Source organism: Tenrec ecaudatus, chromosome 1 (assembly GCF_050624435.1).
Source record: "Tenrec ecaudatus isolate mTenEca1 chromosome 1, mTenEca1.hap1, whole genome shotgun sequence".
NCBI classification, from domain to species: domain Eukaryota; kingdom Metazoa; phylum Chordata; class Mammalia; order Afrosoricida; family Tenrecidae; genus Tenrec; species Tenrec ecaudatus.
This window is the reverse complement of record NC_134530.1, coordinates 3,065,228-3,083,658: the sequence shown is the minus strand read 5'-3', so window position 1 is coordinate 3,083,658 and position 18,431 is coordinate 3,065,228. Positions and strand designations below refer to the sequence as shown.

The 18,431-nt window shown below is 57.8% G+C and overlaps 1 protein-coding gene across 2 annotated transcripts; it reads left to right on the top strand.

Annotated features, from left to right (window-relative positions):
- Positions 1-3,004: 3,004 nt before the first annotated feature.
- On the top strand, positions 3,005-18,093 carry SGTA (small glutamine rich tetratricopeptide repeat co-chaperone alpha). Of its 2 annotated transcripts, none has more exons than XM_075544778.1 (12): positions 3,005-3,140; positions 10,260-10,385; positions 10,797-10,903; positions 11,101-11,200; positions 11,647-11,746; positions 12,488-12,592; positions 12,886-13,024; positions 13,120-13,176; positions 14,602-14,639; positions 15,060-15,149; positions 15,545-15,666; positions 17,257-18,093. In XM_075544778.1, the coding sequence occupies exons 2-11, from the start codon at positions 10,286-10,288 to the stop codon at positions 15,660-15,662; spliced, it is 954 nt and encodes a 317-aa protein (XP_075400893.1). In that variant the 5' UTR covers positions 3,005-3,140; positions 10,260-10,285; the 3' UTR covers positions 15,663-15,666; positions 17,257-18,093. The 2 variants fall into 2 exon arrangements, with proteins under 2 accessions (XP_075400893.1, XP_075400888.1); XM_075544773.1 differs by having other exon boundaries at positions 17,254-18,093.
- Positions 18,094-18,431: the final 338 nt, after the last annotated feature.

Below are 18,431 nucleotides of genomic sequence, written 5' to 3'. Positions count from 1 at the left end.
AGCTCATGTGGCACAGTGAGTGTAGGGTCTGCCTTAGTTTCTTTTGAGATAGAAAGGGACAAATTAAAAGCAAGCAGCGGTCATTAAGCTACTTTGTGCAACTGTGTCATTTGTTGTGGAAAAGGGATAATGTAACGCCTCTTTCCAGAAATGTGCACGCGATTGTATCCTGCGGAGTTGTGATTGGCTGAATATTGAGCAGTTTTGCCTGCCCTTGTTAAACGGATCTCACTATGAATGACTTTTGCAACATTTTACAGGTACCCTCCTTAATTCAGGAGTGAAATAAAATTCTTGGCATATAAAAAAATAAAATAAAAATAAAAGCAAGCAGCAAGCAAGCAGAGGTGGGCAGGATGTAGCTGCCAGGCCACACAAAGATAACCCAGGAACTGAGGAGGAAAGACTGGAGAGAAACAAGGGCTGACAAGCAGAGAAAGCTTTCCCCTAGATCCAGTGTCTGAGTTCACACTTCTAACCTCCTACACCACGAGATTATCTGTTGCTGTGCCTTGTAGTGTTGCATTGGGTTACTAACGGCAAAGGCAGCAGTTCGAAACCACGAGCTGCTTCGTGGGAGAAAGAGGAGGCTATTTCCATAAAGAGTTACCTTATAATCTCAGAAACCTACAGGGGCAGTTCTAGCCTGTCTTGTAGAGTTGCTGAGTCAAAATCAACTCGATGACAATGAGTCCGAGGTATTTTTGAGGTGTTTTTTTAATTGGATTTATAGCGGCACCTGTCCGTCATTCATTCAATTTCATCCACAGGTGGTGGTTTTATTGTTTTTGTTTTCTTTTTTGTCTTTTGACTCAAAAAAGAAACCACTAATGTTGCCGGACAATCAGAGGATTTCTTCATTGTGATCTTGTTTGGAAAGAAATCCCCAGCCAAGTGAGCAGAAACCACGATGCCCTCCGAGGCCCTCCATCTCGCTCCTCTCCCCCATGCCTCAGGTGCTATGTCCAGAGACTTCTCCACTCTTCACATCCACACCCGGAAGAGTTCTTCCCTAATTAGCCCAGGCTACTTAACTCCCTCAACCACAATCCCAGCACTTGAGTCTGTCTTCAACTTGACTTTGTGCTTATGTATGAACTAGCCTACTCGCTTATGAAGTTACTAGGTGAATGCACTCTGCTGCTAACGCACAGGTTGGAAGTTCAAGTCCACTGAGAGGAACCTCGGTCGGAAGGTTGCCACTCTTCTGAACTGCGGTACGTTACAGGGGGGTCCCCATGGGTCAGATTTGCGTTCACAGCAACCGGGTTTCTGATCTTAATTCCTTTTCTTTTTTTTAAGTTGGTGGTGGTATTAGGTACCAACCAGTGAGCTCGTCACTGATAGCAACAGAACAAAACAGTCCTCGCAGTGTTAGGGAGTTTGAGCCCATCCTTGCAGCCAGTGTGTTCATCCCTATCCTGAAAGGTCTTTTTTGTGGTTGACCTTCTAGTCTGCCCACGCATGAAATCCTTTTGCAAGGGCATGTCCCTCCTGAGAACATGCCCAAAGTACAAGAAGTTGAGTCATCTCCTCCTGCAAGGAGCATGCTGCCTGTGGTTCCTCCACAGCAGATCTGCTGCTCATTCTTCTGCATCAACTTGTCTCTGGTCTTTGTTCATTAGCCAGGTTTCTCAGACATATCACCCAAGTGATTCTGCTGAATTCCTTCTAACAAAATGCCGTTAGCCTAAGAAATTTTGCCTACTGCAATTTCTATGGAATAAATATAACTCTACAAGGCTCAAAAGCAGGCAGGTGGGATTCAGATGTCACCTAAAAGGGCCAGTTAATGTAGAGAGTCTTCCATTGACCTGTCAGTGATTAAAGGCTAAGCCCTGCTCCATAGCTTGTCAACAAAGACATCCTGAGAATGGCTTAGGAAATAATGAACCTTATTGTTCTGTTTGCTGGCTCATGGTCAAGAGTTCTTTCCTGTGGTTATCCAGAAACCTGAGTTAATGTAAAATATCTATATGTGACACTCCAACGTGCAAAGTTCAAAACTCTATGTATACTTAGTTCAAACAGGATACCACAAAGCAAGCTCATTGTGTACTGCTGTGGTCTCCTCACTGGTATGCCTTCTAAGTAAAAACTTCGCTACCTTCCTCTGACTTGGGAGCAAGTAAATTGGCTGCCTTACTCCAGAGTAAAATACCAACAAGTTCAGGCGACAAAATGAGGCTAGGAGCAGGGACATCTAAGTCTACAAAGTGAGACCTTTGCTCTTCGGCACGCTGAAGAGGTCTCTGGCATCAGACTGGCCCAATGCAGTACGTTATCTGTCTGTTTGCCTTGTGTGTTGATGTGGAGCCGGGAGCTATGCTATTAAAATCACATCTACCGGCCGAGTCACCATGATGGAAGGTTTCAGTCGAGCTCCCAGACTAAAGCAGATTAGGAAGACTGAAGGGACAGATTCCCTCTGAAAGGTTAGCCACAGAAAACCTCATGAACAGCAGTTTATGAATTTTACAGTCTCCCCGCAAGACAAATCACAGCCTGCACTTGGCTCGTTTTTTATAGTCAGCTGCCACTGAATGTTTGTGGAATGAATACAAGTATCTCTATATTCCTTTACATCTTGCGTGCTCAATGGATGAAAGAATGTGTTTGTGGCTGCGCCAGTGGACGGTGCAGACACTATAAATAAACACAAATAGCGGAAAACAGTCTCCCCATGCATCCAGCGCCTGGGACGTGCAGAGCCGTCAGCGGCCCTAACGCTGCTGCACCACGTGGCCGGCTGGGCACCATGTGGTCCACTGGCCCTACCATAGGAGTCCCTCCCTCCGCCCCCCCCTCTCCCACCCCGCCCCTCCCCGCCACCCCTTCCCGCCACCCCTCCCGCCCCGTGATCCCACAATGCAGCGCTCTACCCCGGCTCTAAAGGGCAAGCTGTGAACTACGTCCCCGTACGGTCAGAGAGGTCAGTTGTCCTAACGACCAGCTTGAGCCCGCCCCTAAACGCGTCACTTCCGTCCACGACCTGCTCGAGAGCTAGCGCGCCTGCGCAGGATGAAGGCCGCCGGAAGTCGGCGCCTTCCGCGCAGGCGTCGCAGCCGAGGGGCGGAACCGGGTAGCGCCGCGGTGCGCAGGCGCAGCCGTCGGCGGGTCGGGGCTCGACAGCCTGAGAGGTGAGTGGGGGGCTCCGCGCCGAACCAGGTGGGGCCGGAGCCCTCGGGGCGAGGTTCCTGGGGCGCCCCCCGGGCTTCCGGGGTCTGGAGCGAGAGAGCGATGGGCGATTGGTGTCGCTGCGGCCCGCGAGGGCTGAGTTGGCGGCGCAGCTGGGAAACTGAGGCCGGGCGGCCCCACCTGTAGCCTGGTCGCTCCCCCGGCCCCCGAGCCTAAAAATGATGGTTCTCAGGCCCTTGGTGCGGGCGATGGGCGTTAGCTGAGTGTTCCTTTGCTGGTCGTTCTCGTTCCTGCCCGGAAACACGGTCCATTTGAATCAGGGGACCCCCTCGGTGGACAGTAAAGACGGGGCTCCAGCCTCAGTGCCACCACTCGCGCGCCGAGGGCCTGGACAAGGCTCGGGGTCTCTGGGAACCTCAGTTTCCCTTCTGTAAAACGGGCATGCCCATCCCTGCCCAGGGACGGAGGCGCGGGGTGGGGCGGGCTCACGGCCACCCGCGAACAACAGAAGGAAAGGCTGCCCTGACTGTACTCCCTACGCAGTAGGTGCCCCGCGCCAACCCATTGTGTTTTGTGTCCCTTTCAACCCAGCGGCCTCCTTTCATCGCTGTATGGGACACTATTTTGTTGCGTTTCATAGCGCTGCCCTTGGCTGATTTCTGGAAGTAGGTCGCCGGTCCTTTCTTCCTAGTCTGTGTGAGTCCAGAAGCTCAGCGGAAACCCTTCCACCATGGAATACTGATAGGTCCCAGCCTCTTATCAAGCAGGCAAGCTGCTGTGGGAAGGCAAAACTGACAGAGTTCACGATGGTTAGGTCTTACCGCACGTTTTCAGAAGCCCTGGTGATGCAGTGGGTTAAGTGTCAGGCTACAACGTCAAGTTCTGAGGTTCAAACCCACCAGTCGCTCTGAGGGAGAAAGATGAGCTGTGGGCTTGCGGTTTTAGTTTCACCTTCAGGGTCTTGGCCTCCTGCGATGAACTTGGGAGCTAAATGTAGCACTTGATGAGCAGCTCAGTTGCAAACCTGGGCAAATCCCTTCAGCCCCCCTGGGGGGGCACAAAGAAGGAAAGTCCGTTGGTTTCAAGTTGATCCCTGCGCCACCCCTCCACAACCCCGTGTGTGGCTGAGTAGAACTTTATTCCATTGACTTTTTCCTCATCTGTGATCTTAACCGGAACAGTTCGCCAGGCTTTTCTTCCACCACGCCCCAGGATGGATTTGCACTGCCAACCTTTTGGTTTGTAGTTAGAGTGCTTAGCCATTTGCACCACCTGGGAATCGATTTCTAAAACAGGAAGTGGAAGAGTAAATAAATGCCTTTCAGGTTCATCTGGTCAGAGGCTTGTTGTTGTTCGGTGTCATCTAGTCTGTTCCAACCAATTGCGACCCCGTGCACAAGAGAAGGAAACATTGCCACCTTCCAATTGTTCTTCTGCCTGAGCCCATTGGTACAGCCGCGGTGCCCATCCAGCTCCTTGAGAACTTTCCCCTCCTTCGCTGCCCTTCTGCTTTACCAAACATGATGTCCTTCTCCAGGGACTGGTCTCTCCTGACACCGTGTCTAAAGCTTGTAAGCCGAAGTTTTGCCATCCTTTCCTCTAAGGGGCACTCTGGCCGAACCTCTCCCATGACAGAGCTCTTTGTTCTTTGACTATTCGCCGCCAGCACCACAATTGGTCGGAGCCTTGTAAACTCACTCCGCCTTTGGGTGGTTTCTGACTCAGCAGCCCAGTGCAACTGCCCAGTGGCTTGGTGAGGCTAGAAAGCTGTAAGGTAGCTTCAGCCTCCTCTTTCTCCTGAGGTGCTCTCTAGAGGTAGCTTGTAGAGGTCTTTGAATAACAAGGTCTGTACCTCTCATTTAGGCCTGAGCCGTGTTTCTGGGTTTTGTTTGATAGTTTGCTTTGTCTGCTGCTCCAGTCTCTAGATAGTTGTCACGCAAGGCTTCTTTTGCCATCCTCTCCTGGGACCACTGGGCTGTGACTGGGGACATTTGTGGTTGGCACAACTGCGGGGAGGGGGAGGTGCTCTTAGCTTCAAGTAGGAGGACACCAGGGATACTCTGTCTAGCCCCCTGCCCGGCTCCCCTCAAGGACTCGGCCACAGTTGGCACCACTGCCCAAGTCACTGGTCATAAAGGAGGATGCTTCACCAGCCTGGCCTGTCAAATCACGCGTGCCCTGTGTTTGTGGGGAGACACACATGCTTTTGGCAATTAGGTTCTAGATTCATGTTGCCGGGGTTGAAAACTTCTGGTTTGTAGCTTAACTGGGTGGCATCGGGCCCCTTGCACCCCTTCCTCCTGTGTTAGCTACAATTGAGGTGACGTCTGACCCATAGGCACCCCATGGCCCATGGGATCGGACCACTGAAGTCCATGGGGGTTTCATGGGCTAGTTTCCAGCAGTGGATTGCCAGGACTCTCTTCCTCGTCTGTCTTAATCTGGGAACTGCTAGAACCTGTTCAGCATCCTGGTAGTGCAGGAGCCCCCAAGGGCAGACTGAAGGAGTCGAACCCTGGTCTCCCATATGCAAAGGTGGCAGGGTGGTGGGGAGTTCTACCCCTGAGCCTGGGGCCTGTGACAGTCACACCCTGGGCTTGTGATAGTCACAGGCCAGGCCTTCGCACATGACCACCCATGGGCTGAATCCAGCAGGGCTTTCTTGTTGTATGGTGATCTAGGGGATGGGTGTCCGAACAGATCCTCAGCCCAGCCTTCAGCTGTTGACACACGGTCTGTTTCTTCTGCTCATCCATCGCTGTGGACCAGCACCCACCTCACGTTCCCCCTGGGTCTCTGCTTCTGTCCCTCCTGCCCTCCCGCTCTGCCCTTGGATGAACGCTGCCCTTTTGATCTGCAATGGTTTGTCATTCTCGCACGGGGGGAGATTAGTTGCAGACCTGAAGGGTGGCTTAGGACCAAAGTCTTGGGGTTGAGGGGTGTTTGTCCCACCAGTCTCTATCTGACCAGTTACAGGAAGCCTGGCTCTTCTATGAACTGGAGTTCTGCCCCACGGTTTGCTCCCACGCTGCCCAGCCCAGGCACCCTCTCTCTCACTCACTGTCCTCAAGTTGAGGCCGGCTCTTAGTAATCCTCTAGCACAGGGTCTAACTGTTACCCCTTTGGGTCTCTGCGACAGTAACTCTCTACTGGAGCAAAAAGCCTTCTGGTCTTTCTCCAGGGGAACTGCTAGTGTTGCACTATCAGCCTGCAGAACCGCTGATGGCTTCGAACTGCTAGTGTTGCACTATCAGCCCGCGGAACCGTAACTACTATGCCACCAGTGGCATCGAGTTCTTCAGGCCCGGGCTCGAGGAGGCTGAGGTTTGCATGGCCCGTTTTCTGTCAGGAGCCTGAGGACCACAGCCAGGCCCGTTGCCGGAGTTCTGCCTGCCGCTCTCACACCAAGGGCAGACCGAGCCCTTGCAACAGGGACCTTGCCTGGGCCCTCGATGCCGAGAGCACGTCCAGTATTTACTCTCTGGCCCTTTCCAGAGTACACTGACTCACCCCTTGGAAGAACCACAGGGAGAATTTCGTAAGATACCTGGAGAGTCTGAAGCACTTTGGGATGTGAGGCCCAAGTTGGTACTTCAAGCCTCCCAGGAGGTCCACTGGCTCCAGACAGGACAAAGCACTGCCCTGGCCAGGCTGGCCCTTAAGGCCAGTTACCATTGCGTCGACTCGGCTGGGCCAGGGGGTCTGCGATGGCCAGGCCTTTCTTCCGAGGCGCCTGCAAGTGCACTCGAGCCTCCAGCATTTGGGTGAGCACCCACAGAACCCAGTCTCGGGTCTCTGTTTCAGTGGCCCCTCAAGGGATTGCTCCTTAGACTTTGGAAGGAATAGAGGGGCCAGATGTTGTCAGGGAGCTCTAGGTTGCACCACTAGCCACAAGGTCAGCTGTTCGAAACCACCAGTGGCTCCTCGGGAGAAAGATGAGGCTTTCTAAACCCACGGGGCAGTTCTCCCCTGTCCAGTGGAGTTGCTATGGGTAGGAATCCACGGGCCAGGCGTGGGGACCCTGTCCCTCCTTAAACCGGGAGCGGGGGTGGGGGTGCAGAGCCCCTCGCGCTTATGTGGTCCTGCTGAAAAGCTTTACCTGCTGAGTGTTCCTGCCAGTTGCTGGGGAGATTGCAGACCAGAGGGTGGGGGGCTGGGTGCCGCATCCACCCTCCCGTGGTGGGGACACCTCACACACTGGGCTACTGCTGCCCAGAAGTCAGCAGTTGTAGCCTACCCGCAGCCACCTTGGAAGAAAGGCCTGGTCATCTGCCCTTGGAGCCCAGTGCTCGGTAGACGCACGCCAGGTGGTGGCAGGTTGGATGGGGGGGCAGAGCGGGGTGGGCCTTCCCATTTTGGGCGAGGAAGCCATCAATCTGTCCCAGAACAGGAGAGAACAGAGAGTGAGCCGCCGCTGGCGTGACTGTTGGTTTGTTTGGTGCTAAAGATTGGGGTTGGGGGTGGAGGGTTCCAGCCCCAGGGAGGCATGATCCTGGGGGCTCCTCCCGCCCCCAGGCCTCGGGCCTCTGCAGTCTTTGCCCTTTAAGCCAGGGCCTGGGGGTGGCTTTGCACAAAGGGATCACTGTGGAGCGGGCGCGGGTCCCTGAGGGCTCTGCGACAGGCTGTGATTGTGGTGAGGGCTGCCTGGTGCCTCCACTGTGGCCCACTGTCCTGTGTGACTGCTGGGCAGCAGCTCCCTAGTGGGCTGGCGTCTGTCCCCCACCCACCTGGGTCCCAGGCAGTTTGGGGGGGTGTCTTTCACTGGCCCAAGGTGGGGGTTTCTCAGCCACTGCACCCCCTGTGTGCACACCTACTGTCTGCCTGTCCTTAAGGCTCGGGTGCTGCACGGGCTTCCACAGGGTATCCAGGCTCCCGGGACAAGGAAGAAAGACTGGTGATTCACACGTGCCAGTGAAAACCCCGTGGGTGACATCAGTCAACTCTGCAACTGATTGGGGGGAAGGGGGGAGAAGTCAGGGGTCACACATAGCCTGGCCGGCCTGCAGATTTGGAGCCCCCAGTTGTCCCCACTGTTGGGGCTTTTGTGAGCCCAAAGCTCCGTGGCTTGGCCAGGTGATCCACCCTGTACCTACAGGGTGCAGACAGCAAGTGGCGCAACTGGGCAGAAAGGTTGGAGGTTCAAGTCCATTCCAAGGTGCCTCAGAACAAAGGCCTAGCAGCCTGCTTCCAGAAGCTCATTGGAAACCCCTACCCCACAGAGCACTGCTCTGCCCTGGGGGGAGGGGCTGAGAGCTGGGACTGCTCTGGAGACGGTTGCTTTGGGTTGCACTGAGTAGGTGGAGGCTGGGAGGGGTGCTCAGCACCCGCAGTGCACAGGATGCCCCCCCCCACCACGAGGGGGCGCAGCTCCAGATCTCACTGCTGCTGAGGGGAGGGAGACCACAGAGGCATTATTTGAGGGGAGAAGATTGAGTTGGGTCCCTAGGGGCATGTGGTTATGGGTTGGGCTGCTAACTACAAGGTCAGCAGTTCAAAACCACTAACTGCACCTCGGGAGAAAGATGGAGCTTTCTGCTCCCATCAAAATCTACAGTCTTGGAAAGGGGGCAGTTCCGCCCTGCCCGGTAGATAGGATCCGTGTGAGTTAGAATCGATGCCACTACAGTGAGGTTTTTGTTTTGTTTAGGGTGAGGCTGTGTCAACCAGCCCCTGACCTTGTTCTCTGTCCTCCCAGCGCGCCAGGGCCTGCTTTCTCCTTTCCACTCATGCCCCTCACCCCCACTCGAGCTGATTCCAAATCATAGGGGCAGCTGCCCCTTTATGGGAGCTGACAGCCTCATCTTTGCCCCTGGAGCACCTGGTGGGTTCCAACCACAGACCCTGTGGCTAGCAGCCCAGCATCTCACTCACAGCAGCTCCCGGGCTCCAAGGCCCATCACTAGCCCTCTCGAGCCCTGTCCTGGACGCAAATGCAATGCTTGGCCCCGGGGAGCAACTAGAAACCAAAGGCCTGTTGGCCAAACTCGGTGAAGCTTCTCTCTGAGTGCCTCCTTCCAGGCTCCTCCCTCTGGGCAGGGGGTGGGGTGGTGGTAGGGCTCTGATTGGCTGTCTTGCCTTACTCTTCTTCCCCCCTCCCCCTTCCCACACCTGGGCTTGATCTGCTTATCTAGAAGAACCCAGCTCTTGAATCCTCAGTTTGTGGGATCAGCCCTGCCACCGAGCGTGCCCTGCGGAGCAATGCATGAGACTGCGGAAGAAAAAGACAATGGGCAGCAGAGCGACAGGCGCCATCCCAATATCAGGATCAAGAGAGCGAGGGCCATTGTGTTAAACAGTCTCTAATGGCTCAGTAGGCAAACCTTCTAGCACGCATCCAAGAGAGCAGCAGCGTGTGGATCTGAGAGCAGCTCAGAGGGCGTGTCCGGCAAGCGAGAAACAAGCTGTCACATGGTGACAGTCCCTGCAGGAGAAGAGTGAACGGCAGACAGCGGTGCTAAGGAAGGTGTGGGGACCTAGGTGTCTGTAGTAGGAAGTCACTTGCCCTGTGAGAGGCGCCGGCTGTGAAGACTTGGTTCCTGGAGAGTTGTGTGTTTCTGGCTTCCTCTTCCTTCAATATTAAGGACTCACCGTCAGGAAGCAGCCAAAACACAAAGGAAAAGCTGGCTGGCTCCTTACGTGGTGTGAACAACGGAAAGGGGCTTGGTCCGTGGTCAGCCCCTGGCTCCCCACTGTCAGAATCCTGGTTGTTGCTGGGGATGGTGCAGGGCCAGGCAGTGCTTGGGGTCTCAGTGAGTTAAATAGCAGCTGCCTGAGAAAGGGGCGGGGTCCCCTTTGTGCTCAGTGAGGAAGAAGCTCAGTGCCCTCCTGGGAGGGAGGCCCAGACTGGAGAGGGGCAGGAGCGCCAGGCCAGTGGGCAGCACGTGGCCCTGGGCACTGAGCAGCAAGGTGCCTGTGTTTGCATCACTTGTGCTGTGTCCGTCCGGCTCCTGGGCTCCTGGTCCTCATGGCCTTTCAGCCCAGTGGTGTGAGCCCACCCAGCAGTTCCTCGGGACAGAGACCTGGGGGCCTGAGAGAACCCTCTGGGCCAGCTCTGTCCTGTCCCTAGGGCTGCTGGGCCGGAGTGGACTCCACAACACTCAGTCCTTGGTTCTGGCTTGTAGATCTTGACCCCCCTCCCCCGTTCAGCATGGACAACAGGAAACGCCTGGCCTATGCCATCATCCACTTCCTGCATGGCCAGCTCCGGCACGGCGGGCTCTCCTCAGACGCCCAGGAGAGCCTGGAGGGTGAGCTCTCTCCTCCCCTCAGCCCTCCCCCCCCTCCCTCATTCTGACTCTGGGCTGGGCCCCTTGGCCCTCGATCCCCTGGCGCCTGCCCACTGCGGGCATGGTGAGGGGGGTTGTGGGAGTGCCCTCCTGCACACCTTCCTTCCCTCCTCCAACCAGAATGCCACCACCAGACACACACCCACTTCCCTACTCAGCTCTGGGACGCCACCAGGACCCTGGGGCCCCTGCCTGCTGGGCTATGTTGTGGGGAGGAGAGGGGTTCCCTTGGAAGCAGGTGCTCCTGAGGACGTCTAGGGCCCAGCCTGAGGGGAACAGCTAGGGACCCTCCTCGTGCCCTCGGGGACCATGGCCAGCGGGGGTGGGGGTGGGGGTGGGACCCAACGACAGGAACAACACTGTCCCCTCCAGTGGCGATCCAGTGCCTGGAGACTGCATTTGGCGTGTCCTTGGACGACCACCGGCTGGCGCTGCCTCAGACGTTACCAGAAATATTCGAAGCAGCTGCTTCGGGCAAGGTGAGCTTGGGGGCCTACAGCCCTGTGCCCCTGAGACAGGCCGGGTTTACCACCAGACCTGGGCCTCTTCCAGGAGCCGGGCCACTGAGCCTGGTCTCTCCTTTAGTGCAGGGCTGCCCTTGCGGGGGCCTCTGTTAGCTCAAGGTTGGGGGACTTGGGGGTGGTCAGCCCACTGCCTCTCATAATGCCTGCTTCAGCCCCCGGGCCAGGAGGTGCCACCTGGCCTGCGAATCCCCGAGGAGCGGACCCCACCTTCCGAGGAGGACTCAGCGGAGGCAGAGCGTCTCAAGACAGAAGGTGAGCAGGGCGCCTTGGTGCCATCCGTGGGGTGGGGGGAATGGTGTGTGTGTTGGGGGGGGGGTACCGCCCTGGAAACCAGTGGGCAGCTGCCTGCTGGTGTTGTGGCTGGGATTTCCTTCTTGTGGGGACCACACAGGGCGGGGGCAGGGGGTGGCCACCATTCTTCCTCGGAAGTGGTGCTGTGGGTTCAGTGGTGACTGTCCAGCCATGTGGCGGCAGCTCTGAGGGAGAAAGGCGAGGGTGAACCGTCTCGGGTGCGTGGGCACAGTGGAACCCTGCCCTGTGCCGTCTCCATGACTTGGCATCAGCGGCAGGCTGCCGGGTTCTTGGGGCTCCCAGGGAGTGCTTACCACAATTCCAAACTTGGCTGCGCTGTGCCGGGCCAGGGCTGCAGGGCAGATCTGGGGCCAGCGGCTGCCTTCACGGTTTCCTTCTCCCTGCAGGCAACGAGCAGATGAAAGTGGAAAACTTCGAAGCTGCCATCCATTTCTACGGGAAGGCCATCGAGCTCAACCCTGCCAACGCCGTCTATTTCTGCAACAGGTGTGGCTCGGGCGGGCAGGGGTGCCAGGAGAGGCGTGTTTTCACAGAGCAGCTGGGCACGGGATGCATTGAAGTGGAGCTGTTCCCGGGCTGGCTTCCCACAGTGCCCCGCGTGGTCGGAGCACAGCCTCTCGGGTTCCTGGCTGGCATCTTCACCGCAGGCCAGTCTGCGTAGACTCACCCCCGGCCTTCCCAGTTCCTCCATGGAGCCTTCCAAACCCCTTGCTAAAATTCGGGTCCGACTACTTGCCACTAAGGTGGGAGCAGCCAGCCTCATCTTTCTCCCTCAGGGCAACTGGTAGGTTTGAACCACTGTCCTCAGGGTTAGCCGTCCATCACGTAACCCGCCATGCCACCAGGGCTCCTGCTTACCGTGTAGTCCAAAGACCCTGGAGACCCGCCCAGGCTCAGGGTATGCTGGGCGTCCTGCAGTGGGCTCCCGACTCAGGATCCTCAGCGCCTCCGAGCAGAGCACGGTGGGGCGGAGGCACAGTTAGTGGGGAGCCTGGGTCTTGGGGTCTATGGGCTCCATGAGGGGTGTGTTCTCTGTGGGACAGGATCCCCAGGGTTCCCTGTTCACTGGCTGATGCTGAGACGTAGGTCTCCAGACTTTTCATTGTCTTAGTCTGGACCCTAGGTGACCCTGCTGGGCCGTGAAGTCCCTGTGGCTGAGGGTCATGCCCTTCCTTCAAAGCTTCCCTCAGCGCCCCGCTGAGGAGCTACCCTGCACTGTCCTTGCAGAGCCGCAGCCTACAGCAAACTGGGGAACTACGCGGGGGCCGTGCAGGACTGTGAGCGTGCCATCTGCATAGACCCGTCCTACAGCAAAGCCTACGGCCGCATGGGGTGAGCACACGCTGGGCCCCATGCCCCTGTACCAGCTCCCCCCAAATGCCTCTCAGGTGCTCTCCTGCACTCCAGACTCTGTCCACCCAGTGAGGAAAGAGGGGGCTGGACAGTTGGGAAGTAGGGAGGGTGCCCTGGTCCAGCCCGTGTCTTAGCCCCTTTCGCAAATTCCCCAGCTCTGCCCATATCTCAGCCCCCCACCCAAATCCCCAGCCTGTTTCTGCCTTGGCAGTGGGAGGGGGATCCCAAGTGTTTCCTGAGTGTCAGGCCCTACCCCACTGGCATCCCCACAGCCTGGCCTTGTCCAGCCTGAACAAGCACGCAGAGGCTGTGACCCACTACAAGAAGGCCCTGGAGCTGGATCCGGACAATGAGAGCTACAAGTCAAACCTCAAGATCGCGGAGCTGAAGCTGAGGGAGGCACCCAGCCCGGTGAGGGGCCTGGGTACCTCTCTGGTGGGCAAGCGAGTGGCCAGCTTTGCTGTCCAGGGCCGCTAACCAGGCGCTGCTTGTTCTTGCCCACACAGACGGGGGGCACCTTTGACATCGCCGGCCTGCTTAACAACCCAGGCTTCATGAGCATGGTAAGGATGCCCCCCACACACGTGTGTGCCCCTCACACATACCGTACACACTTACACAGATGGGGTTGGACACCTTCAACATGGGTCACCCCCACACACACCTTTCACACATTTACACAGATGGGGGACCTTTGACATGGGCCAGTTTCTGAACAAACGCATGCTGCCTCACATACCCACCCACACAGCCCTCGAACACACTCCATACTGACATGTGCCACACCACACATAGCCTACAGCCCATGCACACACATGTCCACACCCTGTACCCACGCAGTGCTCGCTCATGCGTGCATATGCGCACACACACACGCCCTATGTCCCCCCCTTACACCACAGCACGTCAGACGGTCACGTGACTGCTCTGTCTAGAACTGAGCCTGTTGTGCCGTCTTCCAGTGCTGGTGACACAGGACCGCATCCTCCCGGGCAGGCATCCTGTGTTCTGTGAGGTGCTGGCAGCATCCCTTGGGCTCCGTGCCCTTGATGCAGTAGAATTCCCCACTGGATAGTTGGAAAAACGTTCCCAGACATCACTCAGGGTCTCCTGGGAACAGAATCGCCATGGGTGAGGACCCAGGGTTAAGGGCTTTGACCTCAAATAGGTGAGAGGGAGGGGAAGGGTCATGGAAGCCAGAGAGTCCCGCTTTTACTTTATTTTTAGTGTGAGGTAGAGATTGGTGTGAGGTAGGAATTTGAACCCAACTTTTTCCCCCACATGTTTAACAAAACTGCTCTCCCTCTGCCCTGCCAACATTGGAGCGGGCTGGCCATCCTGTGCCCTGTGGGGTGTTGAAGCAGCACCCCCCACCCCCACCCCCCCAGCTTGGGTTGTAACTGTGGGCCGGGCCTGCACTCTCAGGTACCATGGGACCGCCTTCCATAGCAGGGCCCCGAGTTGTGACCTTCAGGAAGCAGTCCCAAGGATTTGTGGCCAGGCCTCACACAGAGCATTGGATTTGACCCAATTAGGTCGGTGGCCCACTTAGTGTTTGTAAATAACGCTTTGTTAGCGCATGGCCACACCCACCGCGTGGCCACACCCACCGCGCACACGCTGGCCGCGCCCCTGTGCAGCTGTAGGTGCAGAGCCGAGCTCAGCAGCACGCATGTGCGCTGCGACTCCTCCCTAAGCGCATCATCCGACTGCCGTTTACTGATAGCTGGGAACCGGGGAGATCCGCCGAATAGCCCTAACGTAGACGAGGGCTTCAAAGAACCCAAACACTACACTGCACTAACACTACACTGCACTAACACTACACTGCACTAACACTACACTGCACTGGTGAAAGCCAAGTCGCAATGAGGAAGCGGTGGCACCCGGAGTCCCTCCTGAAAACGGCCGAGTGGTGATTCAGAGCGAGGACGGGCATCCAGAGCTGACGCACAGCTTTCCTGATAAACCCTTCTTCTTCCCCCCAGGCTTCAAACCTCATGAACAACCCTCAGGTCCAGCAGCTGTAAGTGTCCACTCTCAACACCCCAAGAACTTGTGGGATGTCGGCTAGGATCCCTGGCCACCACCCACTCCATTACAGCGGCACCCCCAAGTTAAAACACAAATGCCCCTAGACATCACCCTCTGGTGAGGACCCCTGGGCTAGGGGCTTCCACTGACCCTGAGAGATTGTCCCTTGATCACCTGACTTCCTGATGCCCTAGGACGCTGCCCACATTGTGAAGCACACACAGCCGGCAGGAGAGGGGTGGGGGCTGCTGGGGTGGGTTGCCTGGTCAGGCCTGTCTGACCCTTTGGGAATTTGTCCTGGTGACTGGGATGAGGTAGGGATTGATCTTGGGACAGATGCCCTGGGGACAGCCTCACCCCTGATGAGACCACCGGGGCAGGGGGCAACCACTGACCCATGACCCCTTTGCAGCATGTCTGGGGTGATCTCCGGCAGCCACAACCCCCTGGGCACCTCTGGCACCAGCCCCTCTCAGAATGACCTGGCCAGCCTCATCCAGGCGTGAGTAGCCCGCTGAGCGGGGTAGAGGTGGGGGGCAAGGGGAGGGTCCTGGGCTGCTGTGCACAGGAACACACCACCCTGTTAGGTGGTAAAGACAAGGCCGCAGGGCAGTGGCAGTGTTGAGGCAGGAGACCCTAGGAGGGGAGAAGGTGGGGGGCACTACATGATTACATTGCCTGCTGGGTTGTGGGGCTGTGATCCCAGAGGTTGGGGTTTGGGGGAATCATGTTGCCTTTGGCGTCGGGCCTGACTCGGTGGTCTGTGACCTGTTAGCCCAGCACCAGGTTACCTACCAGTGGCCTGCTGGTTGTTGACGGGGGACCAGGTGTGGGGCATTTGCAGTGGGTGAGAGGGGAGGAGCAGGGAACAGCGCCAACCCGCGTCCCGTTCCCCAGTGGCCAGCAGTTTGCGCAGCATATGCAGCAGCAGAACCCCGAGCTGATAGAGCAGCTCCGCCGGAACCAGGTCCGCAGTCGGACCCCCAGTGCCAGCAACGACGAGCAGCAGGAGTGACGCGGTGAGTGCCCGCCTGCCCCTGCCCTCTGGCGGAGCCGGCCCGGGGTCGACGCACTCGGGGAGGTACCAGCCCCTCCATGTCGGGCGAGGCCCTGCCCTCGGTTCCCCAGACGCTTCGTGCCGCGGCAGGGGCTGGTCAGTCTCTGTCACCGTGCGCGCACGTGTGCCTGTGCATGCATATCGCCCATTGACGTGCGCGCACCTGTGCATGCATAGCGCCCATTGACGTGCACGCGCAGCGCCCGTCTATGTGCGCGTGCGTGTGCATGCATAGCGCCCATCGATGTGCGTGCACCTGTGCATGCATAGTGCCCATTGACATGCACGCGCAGCGCCCATCGACGTGCGCGCGCGCGCTCTCCCGGGCTCTTTGCTCCCTGCGCTTTCTCGGAAACGTTTGTAAAGGGCAAAACGGAGCCAGCGGCCTTACTAGTTCCTCTGAGCGGCCAACGTTCCACTTCTGGAATTTTACCCCCTTCCAGCCTTTGATTTTAACTTACTCTTACATTCTCTCAACGTAACAGACCGGTTCTGTGTCCATCGGTAACCCTCAGCCCCGAGGACCCGCACAGTAGCGTCAGAACCTTGGCCACCAGCAGACACAGTCCCGGGCCCTGGTGGCCCAGATGCAGGCGCAGACGCCAAGCAAAGAAGTTGGGGGGCTGCTGCCCTGCAGCGCGCCCTGTTTGAGTCAGTCGAGTCAGGCTCCCTGGGGTCTCCTGGTTGTTGAGAATAATCCCACAGCCCGTCTGAGCCCGGCAGCTCCACGGAAACCGGTCTGTGCTGGGCGACCCGACGTCTGTTTGAAATCCCGGTGGCATCGCTTCCAGCATGCCAGCCGCGCCCAGCACCACGAGCCTCCTCTCCGGAAGCTTCCCCCCTCCTCCCCCCACACAAACTCAGGGCGCCCCGGCAGCTTGTCTGCCCTCCTGAGTGGCCGGTCTCAGTCCTGCGAGAGTTGTTCACAAAGCCGCTCGTGTGAGACAGGCCTTCCACAGTAACCAGGGACTGCTCTCGGGTTTTAAGAGGATTTCAGGGGGTGTGTTTGGCTTAAGGTTCTAAGATGAGCTTAGAGTACCAATTTCTGGGGCTTATCCGGCCTCCTTGGCTCCAGAATGTCTGGATTTGGCAAGAATTTGACATCCTATTCTGTTCGCCAACCCACTTTTGACCAGCGTTCCCCTGTAGAATCTCTATTTAAAATGGTCTGGCCCCGGGGGCAAAGGAGACAGGTGTGCATGAAGGCAGTGAGTTAGCCACACATCCCATTCCTGGCCATCGTAGGGTGTGTTTCTGAGTTTTTCGTTTCTCAGTCCTGTGTTAACCATTTCCTTGACCCGTAGTTCATGTACCATACGGGGCTTCAGTATGCTAAATAAAGAGCTGGGTGGGGGTGTGGGCATTCTTAGTGACAGAGGACTCGCCAGGCCTTTCTTCCGCAGTGCCTCTGGGTGCTCGCACACCTCCAGGTCACCGCCTCCCTCCCTCCCACTTTCTGGAAGGTGCAGGTGCTCACGCTCCTTCCCGTGGATGAGCCAGGAAGGTGGCTTCCACGAGACATAACCACGCCCATGCCTTCTGTCCACAGCAGCCCTGCGGGACCGTGCCTGCCCTTCGCAGCCTGGACGCCGCCAGCGCGCCCCCCTTCTCTCCAGTGGGACTGTCCGCGAGAACAGACAAACAGCTGGACTTGCATGTTCCGACGGGGTTCTGTGTTCCCCCTCACCCGCTCTCTGTCCACTCTCCCAGCCCCCATATCCTTCTGGAGAAAGAGCCAGCCAGCTGGGACCGCCAACCAGCACCCAACAGCCCCTCTTCCCACCCCTAGCCCCTAGGAAGCCTAGGCACTTCGGTGTTTTTCGGAGTCCCAGGGCTAGGAGGGGGAGGGGGGTGCCGAGGGTTGAGGCTCCGCCGCGGGCTGCTGAGGGGCACGGCTCGGCAGCTAGGCCGCCCCCACCCTGCCCACTCCTGGGCCTTGGGACCGAGAAGCTCACTGCCAGCCACTGCCCCGGAGTCTTTGTGCGAACGAGGACATTTTTTAGTCGTCTGCCCCCCTCCATCCCCTGAGGAGCACCCAAGACCACATTCTGTGACATCTCTTCCAGTTACGCTTCAGGGTACACTCACCGGTCTCCTCGTCGTCCCGTCCTGGAGGCTGGCATCAGGGTCACCGTTCCGGTCAGTCGGTGGACAGACCCTGGGCTGACAGGTGTGTCACCTGGGCCTAGAGGGTCGAGCCCCTGAGCCGCCTCCAGGGAGCGAGGACGGCAGAGAGCCAGGCCGCCTGGCTGCCCTCCGGGGAGCCTGCTCGGGAGGTGTGTTTTGGGTGACCAATAGGACAGCAGCCACCGTGGGCCCGTACCCACACTCCAGGAAGCTTGTGGGGAGGAGTGTGACAGGCGGGAATAAATAGACGTTGTGACCTTGAGACTGTCTCTGTGTGGCCCTGGTGGCAGCCCTGTGCCCCACGCCGGCTAGCAGCGGCCCTGCTGGTGCTTCTGAGAGCTGAGTACTTCCCGTGGCAGAGGTCATGACGTGGACCTCAGCTGGGCTGCGCAAGCAAGTCTATGGGCTCGTCACCACTCCAGGTGCCCGGCCAGCCTCAGCGTGGGGCGACCTTGTGAAGAACGGGACACCTGGTCCTGTGCCAGCCTCCTCGTGGTCCTCGGGTTTGCTTATGGGGGATGATCCCAACGGTGAGAGCCCATTGGTCAGAAGCAAGTTCTAAGTCCCGCCCACGCGCAAGGGACCATCAGGAAGGCAGGG